The sequence below is a fragment of the Oreochromis niloticus genome, linkage group LG10 (genome assembly GCF_001858045.2).
Source record: "Oreochromis niloticus isolate F11D_XX linkage group LG10, O_niloticus_UMD_NMBU, whole genome shotgun sequence".
Lineage (NCBI taxonomy): Eukaryota > Metazoa > Chordata > Actinopteri > Cichliformes > Cichlidae > Oreochromis > Oreochromis niloticus.
In genome coordinates, this window is record NC_031975.2 from 5,813,895 (window position 1) to 5,836,394 (window position 22,500).

The 22,500-nt window shown below is 39.7% G+C and overlaps 2 protein-coding genes and 1 long non-coding RNA gene across 4 annotated transcripts in view; 2 read left to right on the top strand and 1 right to left on the bottom strand.

Moving 5' to 3' along the window:
- LOC102082136 (E3 ubiquitin-protein ligase CBL-B) overlaps positions 1-12,738 on the top strand; it is a 22,375-nt gene extending 9,637 nt beyond the window's left edge. The window contains exons 2-5 of the mRNA XM_019355716.1: positions 206-319; positions 2,705-2,890; positions 3,010-3,114; positions 9,513-12,738. Of these exons, the coding sequence (XP_019211261.1) occupies positions 2,851-2,890; positions 3,010-3,114; positions 9,513-9,766 (399 nt within the window). The 5' untranslated portion in view covers positions 206-319; positions 2,705-2,850 and the 3' untranslated portion in view covers positions 9,767-12,738. The remainder of the gene's footprint in view (positions 1-205; positions 320-2,704; positions 2,891-3,009; positions 3,115-9,512) is intronic.
- A 3,531-nt stretch (positions 12,739-16,269) lies between these two features.
- Positions 16,270-22,500, bottom strand: part of LOC100694738 (CD166 antigen homolog) — a 49,585-nt gene continuing 43,354 nt past the window's right edge. Inside the window, exon 16 of one of the 2 annotated variants that reach the window (XM_025910705.1) lies at positions 16,270-16,283. The gene's annotated coding sequence lies outside the window, so the exon portion shown is untranslated. Of the gene's footprint in view, positions 16,284-16,323; positions 18,344-22,500 lie in introns of those variants that run through there. The other variant, XM_005465876.4, reaches the window with a different exon arrangement.
- Positions 18,351-22,463, top strand: LOC112847999 (uncharacterized). The gene is made up of 2 exons (XR_003221861.1): positions 18,351-18,755; positions 21,302-22,463. It is a non-coding gene; the product is annotated as an uncharacterized LOC112847999 (long non-coding RNA).

Here is a 22,500-nt window from a genome sequence, read left to right on the forward strand (position 1 = left end):
ATGACAGCAATAGCATATATTGCTTTGTAACAATCCATTAACTTGCTTCATGAACATTAAAATAAAAAAATCTAGATCCTAACTAAATGACACGTCTTACCATACCTTATTCAATGATACTTAAAAAAATATATAAATTAATTTAGAAAGAAAAGATGCAATATTGTGTCAGACTGGCTGTTTGAACCTTTCTTTGCTTCCACAGGTGGATGTTCAGAATCCATCAGTGGGTTAGTCGCGGGGGCAGCACATACTACCCTCTGCCCCTTCAGCATCCAAAAGACACCATCTGACTATGACTTTCTGCTTCCCCAACCAGGTAGCCCTCCCTAACAGTGCATGTACCTCCTCTCACTCAGCCATAGCTGTGCATGTCAGCTGTTTCATGCTGCCTGTCCTGTCTGTGTTCCTCCTGCAGACATGACAATGCAACTGTGCCGTTTGCTGTGCTAACTATAAGTCCCCTTTGAAAAATGTTGTATAACTCGCTGTCCCTTTGGGACATTGCTGCAGTTCCCTAGGATGTGGGGTTAGATCCAGGCCATGTGGCTGGATGTTTGGGCGTGGTTGTTGATCTGCTTCATTGGGGGTAGCTTATTTGGCGCGGGGGTGGTTCTCCGGAGCCTGGGGTCCTGGGGCTGTTAATATATATTAACAAGACTGGCTACGGATACCGACTACGGAACGGAGCAGTTGTCAGCCACCTCCTGTACATGGATGACATCAAGCTGTATGCCAAGAGTGAACGAGACATCGATTCACTGATACATACAACCAGGCTATACAGCAATGACATTGGAATGTCGTTCGGACTGGAGAAGTGTAGTCGGATGGTAACAAAGAGAGGGAAGGTAGTCAGAACTGAGGGGATCGAACTACCAGAAGGCAACATTGCAGACATAGTAGACAGTTACAAGTACCTGGGGATCCTGCAGGCGAATGGGAACCATGAAGAGGCCGCTAGGAAAGCTGCAACCACCAAGTACCTGCAGAGGGTCAGGCAAGTCCTGAGGAGTCAGCTGAACGGTAAGAACAAGATCCGGGCCATCAACACCTACGCCCTGCCCGTGATCAGGTACCCTGCTGGGGTAACAGGCTGGCCAAAGGAGGAGATAGAAGCCACTGACATAAAGACAAGAAAGCTCCTGACCATGCATGGAGGGTTTCACCCCAAGTCCAGCACCCTGAGGCTGTACGCTGAGCGGAAGGAAGGGGGCCGGGGACTGGTGAGTGTCAGCACCACAGTCCAGGATGAGACAAGAAACATCCACGAATACATCATGAAGATGGCCCCAACTGACAGCGTGCTCAGAGAATACCTCAGGCAGCAGAAACCCAAGAAAGAGGAGGGAGACGAGGAACCATCATGGAAGGACAGGCCCCTGTACGGTATGTACCACCGGCAGATAGAGGAGGTGGCTGATATCCAGAAATCCTACCAGTGGCTGGACAAAGCTTGACTGAAAGACAGCACAGAGGCACTAATCGTGGCAGCACAAGAACAAGCTCTGAGTACAAGATCCATAGAGGCTGGGGTCTATCACACCAGGCAAGACCCCAGGTGCAGGCTGTGTAAAGATGCCCCTGAGACAATCCAGCACATAACAGCAGGGTGCAAGATGCTAGCAGGCAAGGCATACATGGAACGCCATAACCAAGTGGCCGGCATAGTGTACAGGAACATCTGTGCCGAGTATAACCTGGAAGTGCCGAGGTCAAAATGGCAGATGCCCCCAAGGGTGATGGAGAATGACCGAGCTAAGATCCTGTGGGACTTCCAGATACAGACGGACAAAATGGTGGTGGCTAACCAACCGGACATAGTGGTGGTAGACAAACAGAAGAAGACGGCTGTAGTGATCGATGTAGCGGTTCCGAATGACAGCAATATCAGGAAGAAGGAACACGAGAAGCTGGAGAAATACCAAGGGCTCAGAGAAGAGCTCGAGAGGATGTGGAGGGTGAAGGTAACGGTGGTCCCCGTGGTAATCGGAGCACTAGGTGCGGTGACTCCCAAGCTAGGCGAGTGGCTCCAGCAGATCCCGGGAACAACATCGGAGATCTCTGTCCAGAAGAGCGCAGTCCTGGGAACAGCTAAGATACTGCGCAGGACCCTCAAGCTCCCAGGCCTCTGGTAGAGGACCCGAGCTTGAAGGATAAAACCACCCGCAGGGGCGAGACCGGTGGTTTTTTTTTTATATGTATGTGTGTATATATATGTGTGTATGTATATGTGTATATGTGTATATCTATCTATCTCTCTCCCTATGTATATATATAGATATATAGATATATATCTATATATAGATAGATAGATAGATAGATAGATATATCATTCCAGAACTCCAACATATGGTCTTCATTTGAATACTCAGATATATCTGACTAATTATAATTTTTGTATGTTAGATGTCTTAGCACTACCTAAGGGTGTAGAAGAGTCACACATTCATGCCGAATTCAGCCTTTTTGTAATTTCTTTCCCAGTCCTCCTCTGACTTTTTTCCTCAAACATGTCCTTTTTTAGCATTCTCCTGAAAGGCAGCATGCCTTTAGTATGTAATCCGTAGGACTGCAAGACTGCACATAGTTTAGAATTCTTAGTCAGCTACCTCCTCATAGAATAAGTGTATACTGTCAATCGGGATAGAGCAAAAAAAAACCCAAAACGGAACTCTAGCATCTGGCTTGTGTTGCCTTACAGTATTCGAAGACACCTTAAACAGCTGCCCTCCATCCCAGCCTCCTCCTCCTCCTCCACCTGCGAGACACAGCTTTACTGAGCCACCCTCATCATCCTCATCCTGTAACTCTTCCATATCATCCAACTCTGTTATCAATCAACTACACATGCCCCCCTCTGGACACGAGCATGTCCTGTTAACTCCAGGTAATGTTTTTTCAAACAAGCTAAATAAATTGTTTTAGGATATTATAGTGTTACACTTATTATTTACAACATTACTTTGCTCGTGTTGGCTTGTGTGCCTGATTTTCTCTGTTGTCCAGACTCAGTTTTTGGCATGGTGAACAGTGCTGCTCCTCCGCATCCAGCCAAAAGGCAAACGGACAATGTGAAAGACTCCAGAGGCATCCTGGAGTACAACCATCCAGGTACAACCTCTCACTAAAGAGTCCATCCTGTCTCTTTAGTGAGTGTTCACTGAGCTCATGGGCAGTTAGTAATACTGAAAACATATGTAATTGTGTGGGCATCCACACTATTGAGTTCCTGTTTCTCTTTATTCTTTATCCTTTATTATTCTAGTTGCTCCGTTTATTTGCCGCTTAACTACTCCCTCAGTTTTCAGCTGTTTTTCACCGTTCAAACTCTAAACTGTTCTGGTTTCGACTGCTATATCTTTTGGTACTTATTACTATTATACTTTTTAAAATATTACACTTTTTTCCTTTTTTTTGTCCCATTGAAATGAATGGAGAACTTCCACAATTCTGCTAAAACTTGCTTGTTTTTGAACCTTCACTACTTCCTCATACTTTCACCTAGAAACTCCATTTAAACTTTAAAATGTTCTCAACTTATTGGGCTATTCCTGTCTGATTCAGCTTTTTCAGATCTTCTACCGTTTTAATCTTATCCCTCTTTAAGTTTTCAGTTGCAAAATTGTGATTTTTCAGAAAATGCGTGCGTTGCTATGGTTGCTATGCAATTAACTCAGAGTGAGCACTTGTCCTTTTTCAATTTTCTGTTCATGTCTGAACAACTTCTTGCTACTCACTCAATTTTCACTCAACCTCCACAAATTATACATCAAAACGTGGGGATTTTTGCTGGCTTTCAGAAAATGTCACTATCACTGTTGTGGAAGTTATAGATTTTTATCAAATCGCCTCAGAGCAACACAAAGTCTTAAAACTCTCCATAGAAAGTCAATGGAGAGTCTGTTCAAAATCAGCGCTGGGACTCTCTAATGAGAGGCATTTTCAAATCGTCATATCTCCTTAACAAAGCAAAGTTAAGACATGAGGCTTGTGCCAATTCATCTTCAGACACTGCTGACATTCATGGTTGGAGCAGTTTTTACAGTCATCTTACCGTTGAGCCATAAATTACGTTTGTTTGAGGGGTGGAAATCTGTCCTCCTCTCAGTTTTCAAACTCCGAAAATGAAGCTGTTTCTTCTCTCGTCATATCTCCGCGACGGAGGTACAAAGAGCAATGAAAATCGCAGTCAAAGTACACCAAAGTCCGCTGATTCACCCAGTACAAGAATTATGCTGCTAGCCTGCCTAGTTTTTGAGTTACACAACGTTTTGTAACTCCAAAAAACGGCGTTTTTCGCCTCTCACCGCGATGTAATTCTGACTGCCCATGTCTCTGTTTTTCAGACTTCAGCAGCCCCGAGGTCGTGGGTTCAATTCCACCTTGGTCCACATTTTTTCTCACTACAAATTAATACACTATCACAGACCAGTGATTCATATTGCTAACTTATTACAATTCTGCAATGTTTTATGATTTTAGCAGTTTTTCTAATATGGACCTCAGATTCTTGTCAACACCCCATGGCAAAAATACATACAGAATAGAATAGAATAGAATAGAATAGAATAGCTTTTTATTGTCACTGTTACAAGAACAGTGAAAGGCAGTTTGGCATCTCTCCATGTGTGTGGAGTACACAATAGCATAAGTATTTACATAATAACAGACAAATTTACATTTACACAAGAAAGATATGTACAAGTTATACATACACCTGCAAACATACACGCATATACATACATATATGTATATATACATATTTGCATCCGTACATGCATACACACACATATTTCCACATACACGCTTACATCTATATACATACACATACATGCCATCTAACTAGCAGGTGCATTGAGAGGTGCAGTGTGATCAGTGATATTGCACATTGAGTGTGTGGGGGGGGATGATATTGCACATTGAGTGGGGGGGGTGCTGTTGGAACTATACTAAATAATATTATAATAAATACAGTTTAAAGAGGTAAGGGTGTTGGTTGCATTGAAGTATAAACAGAAATACGATTTATAAATAAGGTGTAATGTCCATGAGTGTTGGCAGTGCAGCTATCCTCCAATCAGGGTGGAGGTAGGGCATGTTTGACAGCCTGTGGGTAAAAACTTCTGTTGAGTCTGTTCGTCTTTGACCTGATGGACCTGTAGCGTTTACCAGAGGGAAGGGGGGAAAAAGTGAGTGTCCAGGGTGCGTGGGGTCTTTGATGATGATGCTGGCTTTCTGCTGAAGTCTGCCAGTATAGATGTCTCTGAGGGGGGTTAGTGAAGTGCCGATTGCCCGCTCTGCTGCCCTCACCACCCGCTGCAGTTTCCTCTTGTCCTCCGCAGTGCAGCAGTTGAACCAGAGTGTGCAGCAGTAAGTCAGAAGGCTCTCAATGGTGGAGCGGTAGAAGTTTACTAGCAGTCTTTGGGGTAATTGGGCCTGACGTAGTTTCCTGAGGAAGTACAGCCTTTGTTGTGCTTTCCCTACCTGGTGGGAGATGTTTGTGGACCAGGTAGGGGAAGTACAGCCTTTGTTGTGCTTTCCCTACCTGGTGGGAGATGTTTGTGGACCAGGTAAGGTCGGCCGAGATGTGGACTCCAAGGAACTTAAAGCTTTCTACCCTTTCTACCTCCTCCCCATCAATGTAGAGGGTAGAGTGCTCAGATCGCTTTGTTCTTCTGAAGTCGATTACCATCTCCTTGGTCTTGGCTGTGTTCAGATGCAGGTTGTTGTCGTCACACCATTGCTTCAGATGCTGAACCTCCTCTCTGTAGTCTGAATCGTCGTTGTTGTCGATCAGTCCTATGACAGTGGTGTCATCAGCAAATTTTATAATGGTGTTACTGGTGTGGATTGGTGAACAGTCATGGGTGAAAAGTGAGTATAAGAGGGGACTGAGGACACACCCCTGTGGGACACCCACATTCAGAATGAGGGTGGAGGAGGTGTGCTCTCCCATTCTTACGTTCTGGGGTCTGTTGCTCAGGAAGTCCAGTAACCAGCTGCACAGTGAGCTGCTGAGTCCTAAGTTGCTTAGTTTATTAACCAGTTTGTGGGGTTGAACTGTATTGAAGGCAGAGCTGAAGTCCACATACAAGTACACAGCCTGATGAAGCAGACAGAAGCAGTACCTCTGATTGGTGAAATTGAGCAGAACCAGGTTGTTCTGCGTCTTTTCAGCAGAAATTCTGCTGAGTCACCTCAGAATTTTTAGCCTTTTCACCTCTTATCAGCGCAATTCTCAGCTGTTTTCAGAAAAAAACTCTTTTGAGCAGAAATTCTGCTGATTCACCTCTTTTCAGCGCAACACTCTGCTTCTTTGCCTGTTTTCTGCAGAAATTCTGCTGATTCATCTCTTTTCTGCAAAATTTTCAGCCATTTCACCTCTTATCAGCACAATTCTCAGCAGCTTCTTCTCATTTCAGCAAAATTGTCAGTCTCTCCACCTCTTCATTGGGAGAATGAGTTTGGCTCAGTGAGATGAGCAGCTGCCTTGAGACCAAGAGGGCGGGGTTTGAATCCTGCTCAGGGCAACATTTTTTTTTTCACCACTTTTTTAGCAAAATTTCGCCGTCTTTACCCCTTTTCAGTAGAATTTTTTGTTTTTCACCACTTTTAAGCAAAAATCTCTCCTTCTTCACTTGTTTTCAGCAGAATTTTCAGTTTCTTCACCACCCTACAACTTTTCATCTTTTTCAGCTTTTCAGCAGACAGCTTCAGCGTTAAGGCATCCACACAGCATTTTCGCAGGAAATACAAATTTTTTTCTAGTACTTTATTCTAGTTGCTTCCGTACGTTTTTCACCGTGGAACTACTCCCTCAGTTTTCAGCCGATTTTCTCAGTTCAAACTCTAAACTGTTCTGCTCTTTCTGCTAATGCCAGCTATGTCTTTTGGTGTTTATTACTATTATACTTTTTAAAATATTAAGCTTTTTTCCTTTAATTTGTCCCATTGAAATAAATGGGAAACTTCCACAATTCTGCTAAAACCTGCTTGTTTTTGAAACCTCACTACATCCTCATACTTTCACCTAGAAACTCCATTTAAACTTTAAAATGTTCTCAACTTATTGGGCTATTCCTGTCTGATTCAGCTTTTTCAGATCTTCTACCGTTTTAATCTTATCCCTCTTTAAGTTTTCAGTTGCAAAATTGTGATTTTTCAGAAAATACATGCGTTGCTATGGTTGCTATGCAATTAACTCAGAGTGAGCACTTGTCCTTTTTCAATTTTCTCTTCATGTCCAAACAACTTCTTGCTACTCGCTCAATTTTCACTCAACCGCCACAAATTATACATCAAAACGTGGGGATTTTTGCTGGCTTTCAGAAAATGTCACTATCACTGTTGTGGAAGTTATAGATTTTTATCAAATCGCCTCAGAGCAACACAAAGTCTTAAAACTCTCCATACAAAGTCAATGGAGAGTCTGTTCAAAATCAGCGCTGGGACTCTCTAATGAGAGGCATTTTCAAATCGTCATATCTCCTTAACAAAGCAAAGTTAAGACATGAGGCTTGTGCCAATTCATCTTCAGACACTCCTGACACTCACGGTCGGAGCAGTTTTTACAGTCATCTTACCGTTGAGCCATAAATTACGTTTGTTCGAGGGGTGGAAATCTGTCCTCCTCTCAGTTTTCAAACTCCGAAAATGAAGCCGTTTCTTCTCTCGTCATATCTCCGCGACGGAGGTACAAAGAGCAATGAAAATCGCAGTCAAAGTACACCAACGTCCGCTGATTCACCCAGTACAAGAATTATATTTCTATCCCACCTAGTTTCTGAGTTACACGACGTTTTGTAACACCAAAAAACGGCGGTTTTCACCTCTCGCCACGATGTAATTCTGACTGCTCATCAACCTGTTTTCTACATGTTCGCTGTCTTTGACAGTGGCGCAGTGAGTAATGACACGGGTCAGCAGCCCCGAGGTCGTGGGTTCAATTCCACCTTGGTCCACATTTTTTTCTCACTACAAATTAATACACTATCACAGACCAGTGATTCATATTGCTAACTTATTACAATTCTGTAATGTTTTATGATTTTAGCAGTTTTTCTAATATGGACCTCAGATTCTTGTTAACGCTCCATGGCAGAAATACATACAAGTACACAGCCTGATGAAGCAGACAGAAGCAGTACCTCTGATTGGTGGACTGAAATTGAGCAGAACCAGGTTGTTCTGCCTCTTTTCAGTAGAAAGTTTAGCGTTTTCACCTCTTATCAGCACAAATCTCAGCCTCTTCTGCTGTTTTTATTAGAATTGTCAGCTTTTTCACCTTTTTTCAGTTACGTGAGAACCAGTTTGGCTCAATGAGTAGCTGAAAAGTTCCAGCCTCTTCTGCTCTTTCAGAAGAATTTCAGCTTTTTTCACCTCTTTTCAGCACAATTTTCAGTTTTTCAGCTCTTTTTTAATAAAAATTTCATCTCCTTCACCCCTTGTCAGCTACAAGTTCAGTTTTTTCAGTTGTTTTAAGCACAAATTTCAGTTTCTTCACCTCTTTTCAGAACAAAGTTCTTCTTCTTCACCTCTTTTCTGCTAATTTCAGCTTGTGCTCCACAGTGCACACTTTTCCTCTCATCATATCTTTGTTTGTGACCAGACCTCATTTGGCTCAGAGGGTTGAGCAGCTGCCGTGAGACCCGCTGGCAGAGGTTCCAGTCCTTCCTGTGACAGTTGCTACACGTCTTCCCCGCTTGCATGCACTCTGCTTTCTTGACACTCTTCAGTGTACCCTTACACATAAAGCCATCTTCAGCGAGCACTTCTGCGTCTACACCTCTTTTCAGCAGATAATTCTGCTTTTTCAGTTGTTTTCAGCAGATTCCAATACAAGGCATTCACACAGCATTTTCGCAGGAAATGCAACTTTTTCTAGTTAGTATTAAAGTTGTCAAATTGTAGATAAAGTCATAGAGGCAGCACCCTGTGCTGGGCAAGCTGGATCCGTGGATTCATGCAGTTGACGGTAAACTCCATGACTAAGCAACAAGGGATCTTAATGAAGTGCTCAGTGGGTGTATAAATGAGTGCATGTTTTATAGGTTTCAGACCTTTCATGTTGGGACTGGAAGATCAAAATTTTAAGATCTAGATGCCTTTGAAATTGTGCAGAACCAAAAATCTCTCCTTCGGTTAACCAAAGGAGAAATTTTTGGTTAAAAGGTTCAAAGAAGAAAAGGTATTTTTTTCATGTGTTGACTCGAGAAATCTCATCAACATGGATTCTTCTTTATGTCCCTAGCAACTTTTCAGTGAAGACAGTAAGATTGCTTTTGTACAAATAGGCTTAATTCCTTTCAGTCAAAGGAGTAGAAAGGCAGTGGAATATCTAGGACATTTCTACATGATTAGAATCTCATGATTTCATGAAAAATGTCTGAAATCTGAAGGTGCAGGAAAAAGATCAGTACACTGATAAGCAGTGTTTAGTCTTCTCCTTCCCAAGTTTTCCACTGACATAATTTCTCTTCTCTTCCTACCTTCCTCTTCTCTCCGTCCAGTATCACTGGACTGTTTGCAGGCACCGGCGAGGCCACCCAAGCCATATCCCAGGAAGATTCCTCCAGAAATACAACCAGAAAAACCACACAGCCTGGTACTGGAGAGCGAAGATGCAAAGATAGCCAAGCTGATGGGCGAGGGTTTCGCTTTTGACGATGTGAAGCGAGCACTGATGATTGCTCAGTACAAAGTGGATGTGGCCCGAAACATCCTGCGAGAATTTGCCTTAGTGGCCCCCAGACTCAACCTCTAGTCCCAACAGAGAGTGAAAGTGGAGCACAGCGATGACCGTGCCTCTAAAAAAGGCTTCTTTATTCTCTTTGGTCTCAGACTTTTAGGGAAAAGTAGTGATGGAAAGAAACAGAAATATTTCAAGGGAGACTTAGCTTTTGTTGCCAAACAGAGATGACATGCACAACAAAGTGGCTAAAACCAAATCACTGCAGAGCACAGAGAATCAAAAAAGGGAAAGAAGTGTGTGTGAATGATTAAACCTGTGAAAAAAGAAAAGGGTTGTTATGTTTACAGTGAACTTTGCCAGTGCTGGTCTGTGTGTCTGGGTGCGTGGACCAGATCATGCTACTGCTGCTACTGTCCTTTCACATCACTCAGAGCTGAAAGATTCTCATAATAGCAAAACAGTTTCAGCTACACGTTGTCAGAGGATCAGTTTTCATAACCAGTGGGGTGAGCCTTTCTCTAAGATGTTTCTTCTCTAGCTGCTTTCCACCCTCTCCTCTCTTTAGTGCCTTCTGTTTTACTTCCTCCTCCTCTTCCCGTATGTGTTTTTCAGAATACTCGATTTTTTGCCAAGAGTTTGACATAGTAATTGTGTAGAGGAATAAATATATCCAAATAAATACTTTATTTGGACAAGAAAAACAGAGGAGAAGCATGCGAGGGCTAATTTTGCTCTTTGCTTCTGTTCCTACACCGGGGGGTGTTTATTATTATGTTTTTCATCTTTGGGCAGCAAGCCTAAGAATATATTTGTTCTCCATAAGTGACCTTTACCTTTTTTCATTCCGTCAGGCCTAGTTTTTTCTTTAAGTGATGGTGTGTTTAATGTTTGTGGATGTTTGATTTGTCTGTGTCTAAAGCCAAGTTTAAAGAAATGACAGGAACGGGTGCAGTTCCATAAAACATAAATATCTGTTAGATCTCAGAAATCAGATGATCCACAGCCACCTGTCTCCCATCTCACACTGAAAATGTTCACATCCACACATGATGGAGGAAGCACTCTCAGCCTGATTTGAGAGAGGGTAATTTGATAGCTTGCATGTGAACACAATGGAGAAGAACAAAATACTGCAGAGGTTTCAAAACGCATGACCAGTTATATGCACGGTCATTGTAATGTTAAAAACCCTTTCCTCACAATATGGCATCTGCTACAGGAAAAACAGCATAAAAAAACTTACCAAGTTTGTGAAGCACATGGTGCTTGAACAACTTCAATGTTAATCAACCAAAACAACGACAGGTTAAAGCCTAAACCAAGAAAAGACACACAATAGTGTCATAATAAAGAAGCTCATCATGGGATGTCCCTCGGCGCCCTGAGGCTAACTAAGCAGATTTTCAGGGTTTCTTTCTCACAAAGAAAAGTTTAAAGCCTAATCTTGAAAGTGCAGTGCCTTTCTCCTAAATCCAAACTGAATGATCTGCTCCCCATTCTGTTTTTCAAAAGTTACAATTTTAGCCAAAGACATGGGGTTGCATGTTAAAGCATATCTGGTGTAAAACTCAAATCAAACATCTTGTGCTACCTACTGTGGTGATCCCTTTGTGATAAGGGAGCAGCTGAAGACAGCTTTTATACTGAGTATGCAGACCATAAAATCAAAATTGTATGGTCTGCAGTGACCTTTCCCATCAGGGGGACTAGTTGAACCTAACAATTCCACATATTCACAGAATCCAAGGTAGGAGTCAGGTGTTAATATTTGTTCCTTTAATATGTCAAATATCTGGAATTCCATAATAATTTCACCTCATAATTTGAGACTGTGATAAAAATTTACTTTCCAAAGTAATTTTTGAGATTTCCTGAACAATTTCCTTGAGGAAAACAAGCTCTCAGGTGATGTGACACGTTGTAAATCGCTTATCTAGGTGATTTCTGTTTTTTAAGACCTATTTTGATGTTTTTCTGTAATTGCTTTCATGCATTTGTCAAACCTGCGGACTTGTTGAAATCGTGTCTTATCATATGAACAATTTGTCCTTTGTTCTGAGTTTTTAAGTCAATAAGTCAAGACTCCTTATTACAAAAACAAACAACCGAGGTCAAAAAGTTGAACTGTCCTTAGATAAAATAGTAGATAAACTGTCGTTTTTATACCTTTAAACTGTGATGATTGTTTGCTTGCATGTTTGCTTACATAACATTCGCAGACAGCCTGCTGCCTAGGTTAAACTAGGTCCTATTTTCCTGTTTTCACATTCCAATTTTATGGTCATTCACTGTTAGACTATCAAAATAATCTGAGTTGACAATAGTGTTTTATTGTTTGTTTTGTTTTTCACAGAGCCCACTCTGATTGAGGCTTCTTCCTTTAAAATGGAAATACAGTCAAAACTTTGTTATACCGTAAATACAAGAAAATGATATTCACAGATCTACTAACACAGCTAACTGGCTTTGTGTGTTAGTCTTTAAATGGTCCAGTTGTATTTATAGTGTGAGTGTGATCCCCAGCATGAAGGCTTTTTTTTTTTTACTTGAGTATTTAGTTCATGTTTTGGAACAAGCCAAGGTTTTTAACAGGCTTCTCCATGATAAAGTTCAACAGATTCACACAGCTACCAGATTAACATGCAAAAATGTGAATGTGGCTCTACTCCAGCCTAGTTCATGTATTAATGGAGACAGGGAGTTTACACATATCTGGAACCACAACGCTGATATTCCACTTTCTGATATGCCATTTAGTGGCATTCCCCCTTTTGCAGTGGTCCTTTTGTATAGCAACCATCTTTCCTAAGCTCAGTATTGTCCATTCTGTTGGACACCCTTGTGATGGGCTTAAATAACCTTTGGTTGCAAAGAGCAATTTTAATGTTCTGAATTCATTTACATATTAAAGTGCTCTAGTGAAAGAAATGTGTTGATTACATGTAATGCATAATGTGCAGTTTATGTTTATATTTATGTTATTCATGCTTTTCCTGATTGATTTTTTATTAATCGATAATAAACAGTCACAGTTACCTATTAAATGGTTTGTGTTCGTGTATGCCAAGGTTATTAACCCTAAATCTGATGTGTGCATGCCCTTTCGCAGCCATTTTCTGACAGCTTGTGTTTAAAATACACTCTTTTAACCAGTGGCTTCTAGTGAACATGCAACAGTTAAAACAAAGGTATCCATCCTCTTGCGCTTATTCAGTTAAGGCAACAAAGCTATGTCATCAGTAATTATGACACAGAACTTCCCTGTGCCCACAAGCTACTCAAGTCAGATCAGGAGGAAGGTGTTTGAAAGTGATTGGAGGTACACGATTTAAAGGAATGTTGAAAGTTATGAGTCAAACTGTGTTTTTTTTCCTTCCTTTTCTGTAGTTGAATGATGTGTTTGTGCATTATCTGTGGTCTCCATAGAGGAGACTGTCTCGGTATGGAGCTGCAAACTGCTTGACATCTCCCAGTTCAAATCTTAGTGAAGAAAAACTGCATGTTCATTATAGCAACCAAAATTACTTTTTAATTGTTTCATGTAAAATTAAGAATAAATGTTTCACAATTTGCACTAATTCAAAAATCAAACAGAAAAAGGTTGGTGGCAGTGACCATGTTAACTCTTTTGTGCACATAGTCAGTTTACCTGTAGCGAGGGTTAGCATAGGAAACAGCATTTGAATAATGCAACTGGATTTCATTAGAGACTTGTTCAACTAAAAAAAAATGCAGTCATTGTTCATCTCTCAGAAATATGACTGTCAGGTTTGCCATGATGACATTACTTCACTTAGGTGTCATCGTTAGACAAGGCCGGGTATCATCTGCATCACAATGAAAATGTTTTGTATCCTTTCTATCTGTTAGGTCAGATGACACACAATAATTATTTAAACTACAGGACATAAAAACAAAGTCCTGGATGACCCCAAACCGGTTGTGGCTGCTGGGTAGCCCTCTTGCTTCTAAATTTGGATAAAATTTGGATAAAACTGAGTTAATTGCCCAGGTGATAGTGGAGGATGGACAGATGTGTCTCAGAAGGTCAGTGCAAATTCTTTCATTGAAGGAGTTGATAAGCCCAGAATCACAGGTGGGTACCAACCAAAGTAGGAAGGAAATATGCCATTTTAAGAGGAAGAAACGTCTGGCAGAACCAGGCTCAGAGAGCGGCAGCCATCGGCTGAGATGACTGAGATCAGAGCATAGTCAAAAAATTCAGATTCTAACAATTAGTTCAAATGAATCAACACCCCTGAGTCATACTAACATAATCATCATGCTGTAAACCAGGTTTCTGTAAGGCAATTTGTTGATCAATTATTAATTCATGTACTAACAGGGACTTAGAAGAGAGAGACCTGATGTTAATGATCCACATTTTGCTATTTTACTCTTTGGTGTACTTGTAGATACTATCTAGTTCTTTCTTTATTGTTTTAGGGGAATAATGGGGGGATCATGTGTACACTGTAAAGAAAAAAAAACAGTTTTTCTATGAAATTTATAGAATTTTCTCATTATTATTAAATACATGACATATCAAAATGACAAAAAACCTACATGAATTAGCATGTCTAATGTAGAATAGGAGAAGAAACATGTATCTGTGAATTAAACTGAGATTTTAGGATAAGAATACCAAAAATGCATGCAATATCTAATATTTACAACACAATGTTGTTAAGTACTTATGGTATTAAACTAGAACTTGTCTAAAAATTGATGTAATTTACAACAAAATAAAGTTTCTATGATTTTAGATAGATTTGTTAATTAAAAAGATATGGAATTATGGAAGGTTTCCTCTACAACAATTATTGTGTGCAATATAATTGTTAATAACATTTACAAGCTTTAGCAAACTGTCAAAACTCAAAACTACCATTTCTGAAACAAGGGAAATTGCTACACAGTAAAACAATGCTAGTACCCGAGTCTGACAAAAACCATTCACCATCACCTCTAAGTTCTTCTTGTCTCATTGTGTGGCATGCACACCACAGGACTTTTGCACGTGTGGCTATAACAAGCCCACGCAAATACTTAATTGTGATGGAAAACAACTGAAACAGAGTCGTTGAGCTGAGCTGAGAAAGTATTAGCTAAAAAGGGCTAATAGATAGAGGAGTTGAAGACAGCACGGAAGGAGAGCATCTCACCACCTGGAGGACGAGGGAACCACGGCACAGATTTAATGAGTCTTGGAACTTAATGATATACAGTGGTCCCTTGCTATAACTCTGTTCACCTTTCTCGGCCTTGCCACGCAGTTTTTTTTTTTTTGTGTTTGTGCATTGTGTTCTGCGTCCTGATTGGCTGTAGACCCTTGTCAATCAATCTCATGCAGTACAGAATGCGTTCAGCTTGTCAAATTTACATAAATCTTCGGTCGCTAGCAGTGTGACTCTGAAGTGCTGTACTGTAGGTTTGTAATTTTTCTCCACAACAAACAACAATGTCGACGAAGCGTTTTGCACCGTCAACCACACCTGCAGGTGCCTTTGGTTTCTATAATACTGGATTTATTTTTCTACGAAGGTTTGAACTTTGAGAGTGTTTAAACAAGAGAGAAAAGTGTGAAAATGTTCATGCCTGTCTGAGAAAAGTGCATAAAGTGTGTAGTGAGGGATTTTACAGCCTTAAAACATGTATAATAATTGTAAAAAATAAAGTTGGCTACTTCGCAGATTTCACCAATCGTGGGTTATTTTTAGAATGTAACTCCCGCAATAAACGAGGGACCACTGTACTTTTCTAAAGCAACACTATCTTTTTAATGTAATTTGTTAATTTTTTTTAAAATCAGTAGGAAGTGATTTTGATATTACGTGAGAATTCATTGTTCATTTTGTATCCTGGTTTTTAACAAAAACAAGGGGTATAGGGCAAGTGATTTGTGGTGCAATGTCAACTTTCAAATCTGCAAAGATGTGGGAAGAAAACTGACATTGCATGGAAGGACACTACAAGAAGATGGACTGAAATCTGCAAAGCCAGAAGAAGTCAAGTCAGTCAGATAAACACAAATTAAAATCCTCCTCCATCAAGAATTAACAGTTTATTGTCACATACACTGCAAAACAGCGGTTATGCTCAGCAATGAAATTCTTACTTTGCTAGTTCACTTCAAAAAAAATAAAATAAATATCTATATATCTATATATCTATATATCTATCTATATATATATATATATATATCTATATATCTATATATATATATATATATATATATATATATATATATATATATATATATATATATCTATATCTATATATCTATATATATATATATATATATATATATATACACACACACACACACACACACACACACACACACACACACATACACGCACACACACAACTAAATATAAATATATAACTGAACTACATGAAAATAAAAATCATTATAAACAGAATAAGAAAAACATTAAGGAAGTACATGCAAGATGAGTGAGCTGGGTCTAGCCCAGACTGCTGAGGCAGTGAAGTCTGAGGCTGCATTTGGCTGTTCTCATCTTTTCCCCCTCCAGCGTTCAGTTGCTGACCCCACCTTCAGTCCAAATCTGTTCTGAGTCCAAGTCTGCAAAAAGTAGGCTTATTCAAACTAAAAGCATACTTTGGGGTGTCTGTGGAAGTAGGTCATCTCCTAATTGGAAGACTTACTGGATGCCCAAAACCACTGAGAGCTTTGTGAAGTAATAGAATAATTAAATAATCACATGAATAGTAACCTTATTCATGTCATTATCAAAATTGAGATCACTATCCAAAATGATGCCAAGGTTCCTGACTTTTCAAAAACGCAACGATTATGGTGTATATGTAGGTTACACAACAAATTCGGATCCAGAAAAACCTGAATTTTCTGTTGTTTTTATGCAGCGCATTCAGTGTGTAATGGCCTTCAGACTGTGGATGTGGTTCCTAGAGTATATAAAAGTAGAATGGAAGGCAGAGCCTTCAGTTTTCAGGCCCCTCTTCTGTGGAACCAGCTTCCAGTTTGGATTCAGGAGACAGATGCTATCTCTACTTTTAAGATTAGGCTTCAACTTTCCTTTTTGTAAAGCATATAGTTAGGGCTGGATCTGAAGCCTCACTTAGTTAGACTGCAATAGGTCTAGGTTGCTGGCGAATTCCCATTATGCACATAGTGTTTCCTCTTCAGTCACCTTTTTTTATTCACTGTGTGTTAATACACAACTCTGCATTTAATTTTTAGTTATTATTAATCTCTGGCTCTCTTCATAGCATTTATCCTGTCGCCTCCCTTCACCCCCAACCAGTTGTGGCAGATGGTCGCCCCTCGCCAGAACGCTTGCTTATTGTTGGTGCTTTCTCTGTTTTCTTTGTATTATTGTAGGGGATTTACCAACTGACAACTGTTGTTGCCATTTGGTACTAAAAAAAATTAAGTAATAAAATAAAATTGAATTATTATTCAATTAAATTATTATTCGACTTATCTCTGTAAGTCACTGTTGATCCTAAGTGTCACTGATGAATTTAGTAGGAGCTGTTTCTGTGCTATGATTGGCTGGTTCTGAGCCCTAACTGGATAAAGTTAAAAGACAGTCATTCAGTTGTTTTCAAACATGTTTTTCAAATACTTTGCTATGGAATGAAAAAATTAAAAATCGGTCTATAATTATTATTACCAACAGATCAAAGTTATTTTTCTTGAGTAGTGGTATGATCACAAAACATTTAAGAGAAACAAGGAAAATGCCAGAGTGGAGAGAGCCGTTTATCATATTTACAAAATGACTTAATTTCATTGCACTCATTTACTGAAGGAAATTCAGTTAGCATGGTTTTGGAGGGATAAAATACTTCATCAGTGGATGGGAAAAAAAAGCAGAATTAGACTGGTTATCGTTGATCACTTGGGAGACAGGATTTTCTGGTTAATTTGATTATTCTAGCAGTATAGTGCATTTTTATAGATTTCTAAATTAAATAATTTGTAGTTTATTTTCTCTTAACTCTCCTGCAGTGTTTTTTGCCATCTCCACTTTTTTTTCCACTGTTTTTCCAGGGTGCTTTTGGTGGACCATGTATATTAATAGTTTTTACTGTAGCAATAGTCTCAATAACTTGAGCAATTGTATTAGAGAAGTTGTCCATCATTTCATCACAGGATAACAGGAATGGTAATGTACACTTTGAAAATTCCCTGATGAATGTATCAGCTGTGCTGACATGCCGCTTATTGATGAATTAATTTGTGTTTTTGTTTTGACAGATGAACAATTGCAGGGAGTGACAGAAGTATTAGTAGATTGACACAGGGTGGGTTTTTCCAGGGAGTACCGCAGCAGTTCATTCTCCCATCTTTGGTGAAGGATGGAAATCCGACTTTCCAATGTGGATATTTTCTGGCTGAGCTGAAAAAGAGCCAGAGCCAGTCGATTTTAGCGGGTCTCTTTAGTGGAATCCTTCTGAAACCACTTATGGGTAGGTAGCAACCAAAGGAGAAATCCATAGAGCAGAAGGACACCAACAGGTGTTCTGTTGGTGTTGGGCTGGTTGTCAGAATTCAATTGTTCAAACAAAAGTAGGTAGAAACAAATAGTTTCATAGTAGAAACAAAGTTTCAAGCTCCCAGCAGATGACCAGTTGGTAGTGTCGTGCAGCAATAACCTAAAGTAATGGGAGAAACGTGTCAAGCCAGCCAAAACTGAAATATGATGAACATGTATTTTAGTAATGATGACTGCAAATGATGTAGAGGTACATCAAAATTTATATTTGTCTGCATATATCCACAAAAAACAGTAGAAGCTTACACACAGAAGCTTAGTTGACAGAAGATTATCCAACCGATTTACACAGACACACAGTAAGACATCATTTCTTTACTGAACCTTTCCTGTCACTCTTTTTCTCACTTAGGCACAGGAGGATGCTAATGCTACCAACACTTTTTCCAAACTCACAGACTTAGTGAGCACAACAGTGAACGGATTTGATTTAAATCCCTATCGTGGACAATGACTCACAGACCTAGAGCTATCTAAACCAGAAGTTCCATATGAGACAAAATCAGTGTTGGGTAAGTTACTTTAAATTAGTAACTTAGTTACATTACTAGTTACTTCTATCAAAAGTAACTCAGTCACTTCAAGTTACTCGTTACTTTCAAAGTAACTAGTTACTAGGGAAAGTAACTTTGGTTTTACTCAGAATTCTCTTGTTAATGTGTTGCTTCCGTAACTGGATACCCAGCAAGATTGCCAGTCTTCTAGCTTGCTTACTTGCCACAAGTGCACTGTGCCACCTACCAATAGAAAGGAAAAAATAATGTGCATATTTCCACGAGAGAAATCCCACGCCTGGACCATCGTTGGCCGCCGCCATGATTCTAGCCTACGTCACAGCGTCATGTGCGCATTTTACATCCAACACGAAAACTGCAGTCGTGGTGCTTTCGATTGTACTCAGAACTCGGAAATTCTGCCTTCCAAATAGGAAAATGTAGGCAACACCAGACTGCAGATGAGCTGCATACAGGGCTGGACTGGGACAAAAAACCGGCCCGGGCATTTTGACTAGAGATCGGCCCGCCATTATAGGAAAAATCATAAAGCCTTTGAATGAAAACAAACGCTGTTGTGACAGTGATGTACACTGTTCTGATGGTATATATGCATCAATCTATCAATCATTTGTTGTAAGATTCAGATAATTATTTTTTAAAAGCTAGATATTTTAAATGAGAATAAGAAAGAAAAGTACTTCTTTGTGCCCCCCTCTCCCTGTTAATGCCCTACCTGGCCCCAATGGCAAAACTTTGCTAGACCCGCCCCTGCACAGTTACCAGCTGGTAGCTACATAAAAAAAGGATCCTGGTGTTATTTGTCTCTGAGAAACAGTTCATAACTTCCCTTCAACTCATTCATGTCACCTAAAAGGTAAACCTGTTTCTCCATCACCTGTTCAGCTCTGATGATTCAGTGAGGACATCTCCTGGTTTCATCTTCATGTTTCTCTCTCACCAGATAACCAAACCAATATCATGACCAGCAGTTTTTACGGCTGTGGCTCCAGCAAACATCAGCTGATACTAGAAAGTAATATTAAATAAATTTTAACAACAGCTGACCAAGCTTAAACGTGGTGCTGTTGTTTAACGCGACCTCCGCTGGTTTCTTCTTTCTGGCGCAAAGTGGGAGATAAACAAACAAGAGAGAAAAGCCGATCAGCTGATCATTGATCAGTTTCATGATTGAAGTAGAAACAAGAGAGGGAGAGGGAGAGAATTAGAGAAGAAGAGGCAGCTGAGCAGCGTAACGACAGAATAACTCCAGCTTTGTGTCTTTTCCATTCTAGCTGAAGTCCAGGACAAACTGCATTCTTTTTCACCTCAATACGAAACGCGTAATATTTTCTCTGAATACGAGACGATTCCGTTTTTTAGGGGACGGTTGGCAACTCTACTAACTAACCTCATGAACAAAATAAAGTTCAACATCAGTAACATCATAACACCACCCAGCTATATAGAAACTCCGTCATGCTAGCTAGTACGCAGTACGAAAAAGTCAGCACAACGAAAATAAACTACCTAAACTTGGTTTATATCTGACCCAGATAGACTGCAGGTCATAACTTCTTACCTGAAGTTCAGTTCACCTGACACCGGCGGCCGCCTCGGGTCTCTGCTCCTCCTGCCTCCCCTTTCCCTCATCCACCTGCTGGCCTCCACCACTTGCTAATGTTACTGAATCTGTGGAAGCTCCGCGATAGCCACCACACGAAGTAACGAATAACGACCCTATCTAAATCACAGTAACGATTAACGCGTTCCTGATTTTGGCATAATAACTAGTTACCGTGCTCGTTACCACAATAATAATGTAGTTACTGTAACGCGTTACTTAATAACGCGTTAGTCTCCACACTGGACACAACCAATCATAGCAGACCGCCCCTCCATGAGCTTGGTTCTGCCGGAGATGCCTTCTTGTTAAAAAGGGAGTTTTTCCTTCCCACTTTTGCCAAAGTGCTTACTCATCTGACTGTAATATTTTTATAGGGAATATTAAATATCAATTTAATATTATATCAATTTATTTTAGTTAGTACTTAAAAAAAACTGAATTGAATTTAATATATCACAAGGATGGATAGGTCTGATTCAGCAAGTCCAGATTTATATAACTATTTTGTTTTGCTGAATCAGATCTAACCTCTAAAAGCAAACAAATATTCAAACGCTTCTGATCAGTTCAGTCTCTTTTTTTTGTAACTACTCAGCAGTCAGAAAAACATTAAGAACCAAGATCAAAACTACAAATGAGGCCAACATAGCAATTCTAAAAATAATAGTTTCTTTAGAAAAGAAAGTATTTCTATTTTCACACAACAATAGCATTATTTTAGAAAAAAATTACTAAGGTCAGTATTATTAATCCTTCCTGATTAAAAAAAATCTCTTTTTATTGAGCCATAGCACAAGCCACTGCTGTGATATATGCACTGTGTATTGTTGTGTGACCAAGATTTCTGCATCTAGAAGAGCTAGATTAGTTATTTTTCAGTATGTATTGTAAATACTGTAACTATGGAAGTTTATTTTTTTTATTTTTTTTAAATGAGCCCCCAGTGCAACACGAAGAGGCCACCGTAGACCACAACCCTAAAGGGAGCAGGCCAGAAACCATGCCCAGCTAGCTGCCCTGGAGCCAGTAAGCACCATGTCCAGCAATAAAAAGGTGCAACATTTGTCTCTCGAGACTCCCTTAAGGCGGTGTCAGAGAGGGGCATGTTCAGTGAGAGACTGAGATTACCCAAACCCACTGAGCGGCGAATCCATCTAATTCACAGTACACAGAGCAATAGTTACATCCGTTTTCTTTACAGTGAAAATAAGAAAATAAAATGTCAATCATATATATTTATCTCTGTCATTTTCTGGATATTTATAATTGAGCTATTTGTATACATTTGAGCTATTTCTCATAACTTTGTAATATATTGTATTATTTGATTTAATGCAGTCTAATTTTCTTGAAGAAACTGTAACCACATAATGTCCTTAGGGATTAATCATTTTTGAGGAAGCAGATATTTTCTCCAATGTGTTTCTCCAATCAGAACAGACAATCAGATTAATTTATTAATCCCTAAGGAAATACAATAAGAACAGTAACAGGCTGAATATTTGACTCTAAACTGTACTCTTAAAGTAGTCTGTAAGTTCATTTGTAAAGTTTGTCTTTTTTTCCAGTTCACAAGGACAGTTTTCTTAGCGATGCAAAAGGCAGTAAGGACTACATATATGTATTTTATTCCATATCCAATTCACTTATGTCACCTATGATACACACCTTGGGATACAGCAACTAAACCGTGTGAATAGGTCTTCACATATAAACCTCTGAACATGTATACAAGACCACATAGCAAGCACATAGTTCTTGCTATGTGGAGTTGGCTGTGCAGTGGATATGCAATCCTTTGTCCTTGGTAATGTAAACAAAACTGCTAATCTTATCAAGGTGGAAGGAATCATTAGGAATTTTTATTTTATTAGTCCTTTATTTATCTAGGTAAAAAATCTCACTGAGATTGAAAATCTCATTTTCAAGAGAGAGGGATATGTTAACATTTTGAAAGAAACCTAAAGCAGTCAGTAGCAAAACTGGGTCCTGGTCATTGGTTTTCTTCTAACACAACAACGACTGAAAACATACGTCGCTCCTACTGAAGAACTACATCCAGAAGACCAAAGTGAATGTTTCTGTCTAGCCTGCACAAAGCTGCGATTTGAATCCCATTAAAAGTCTGAACCAAGG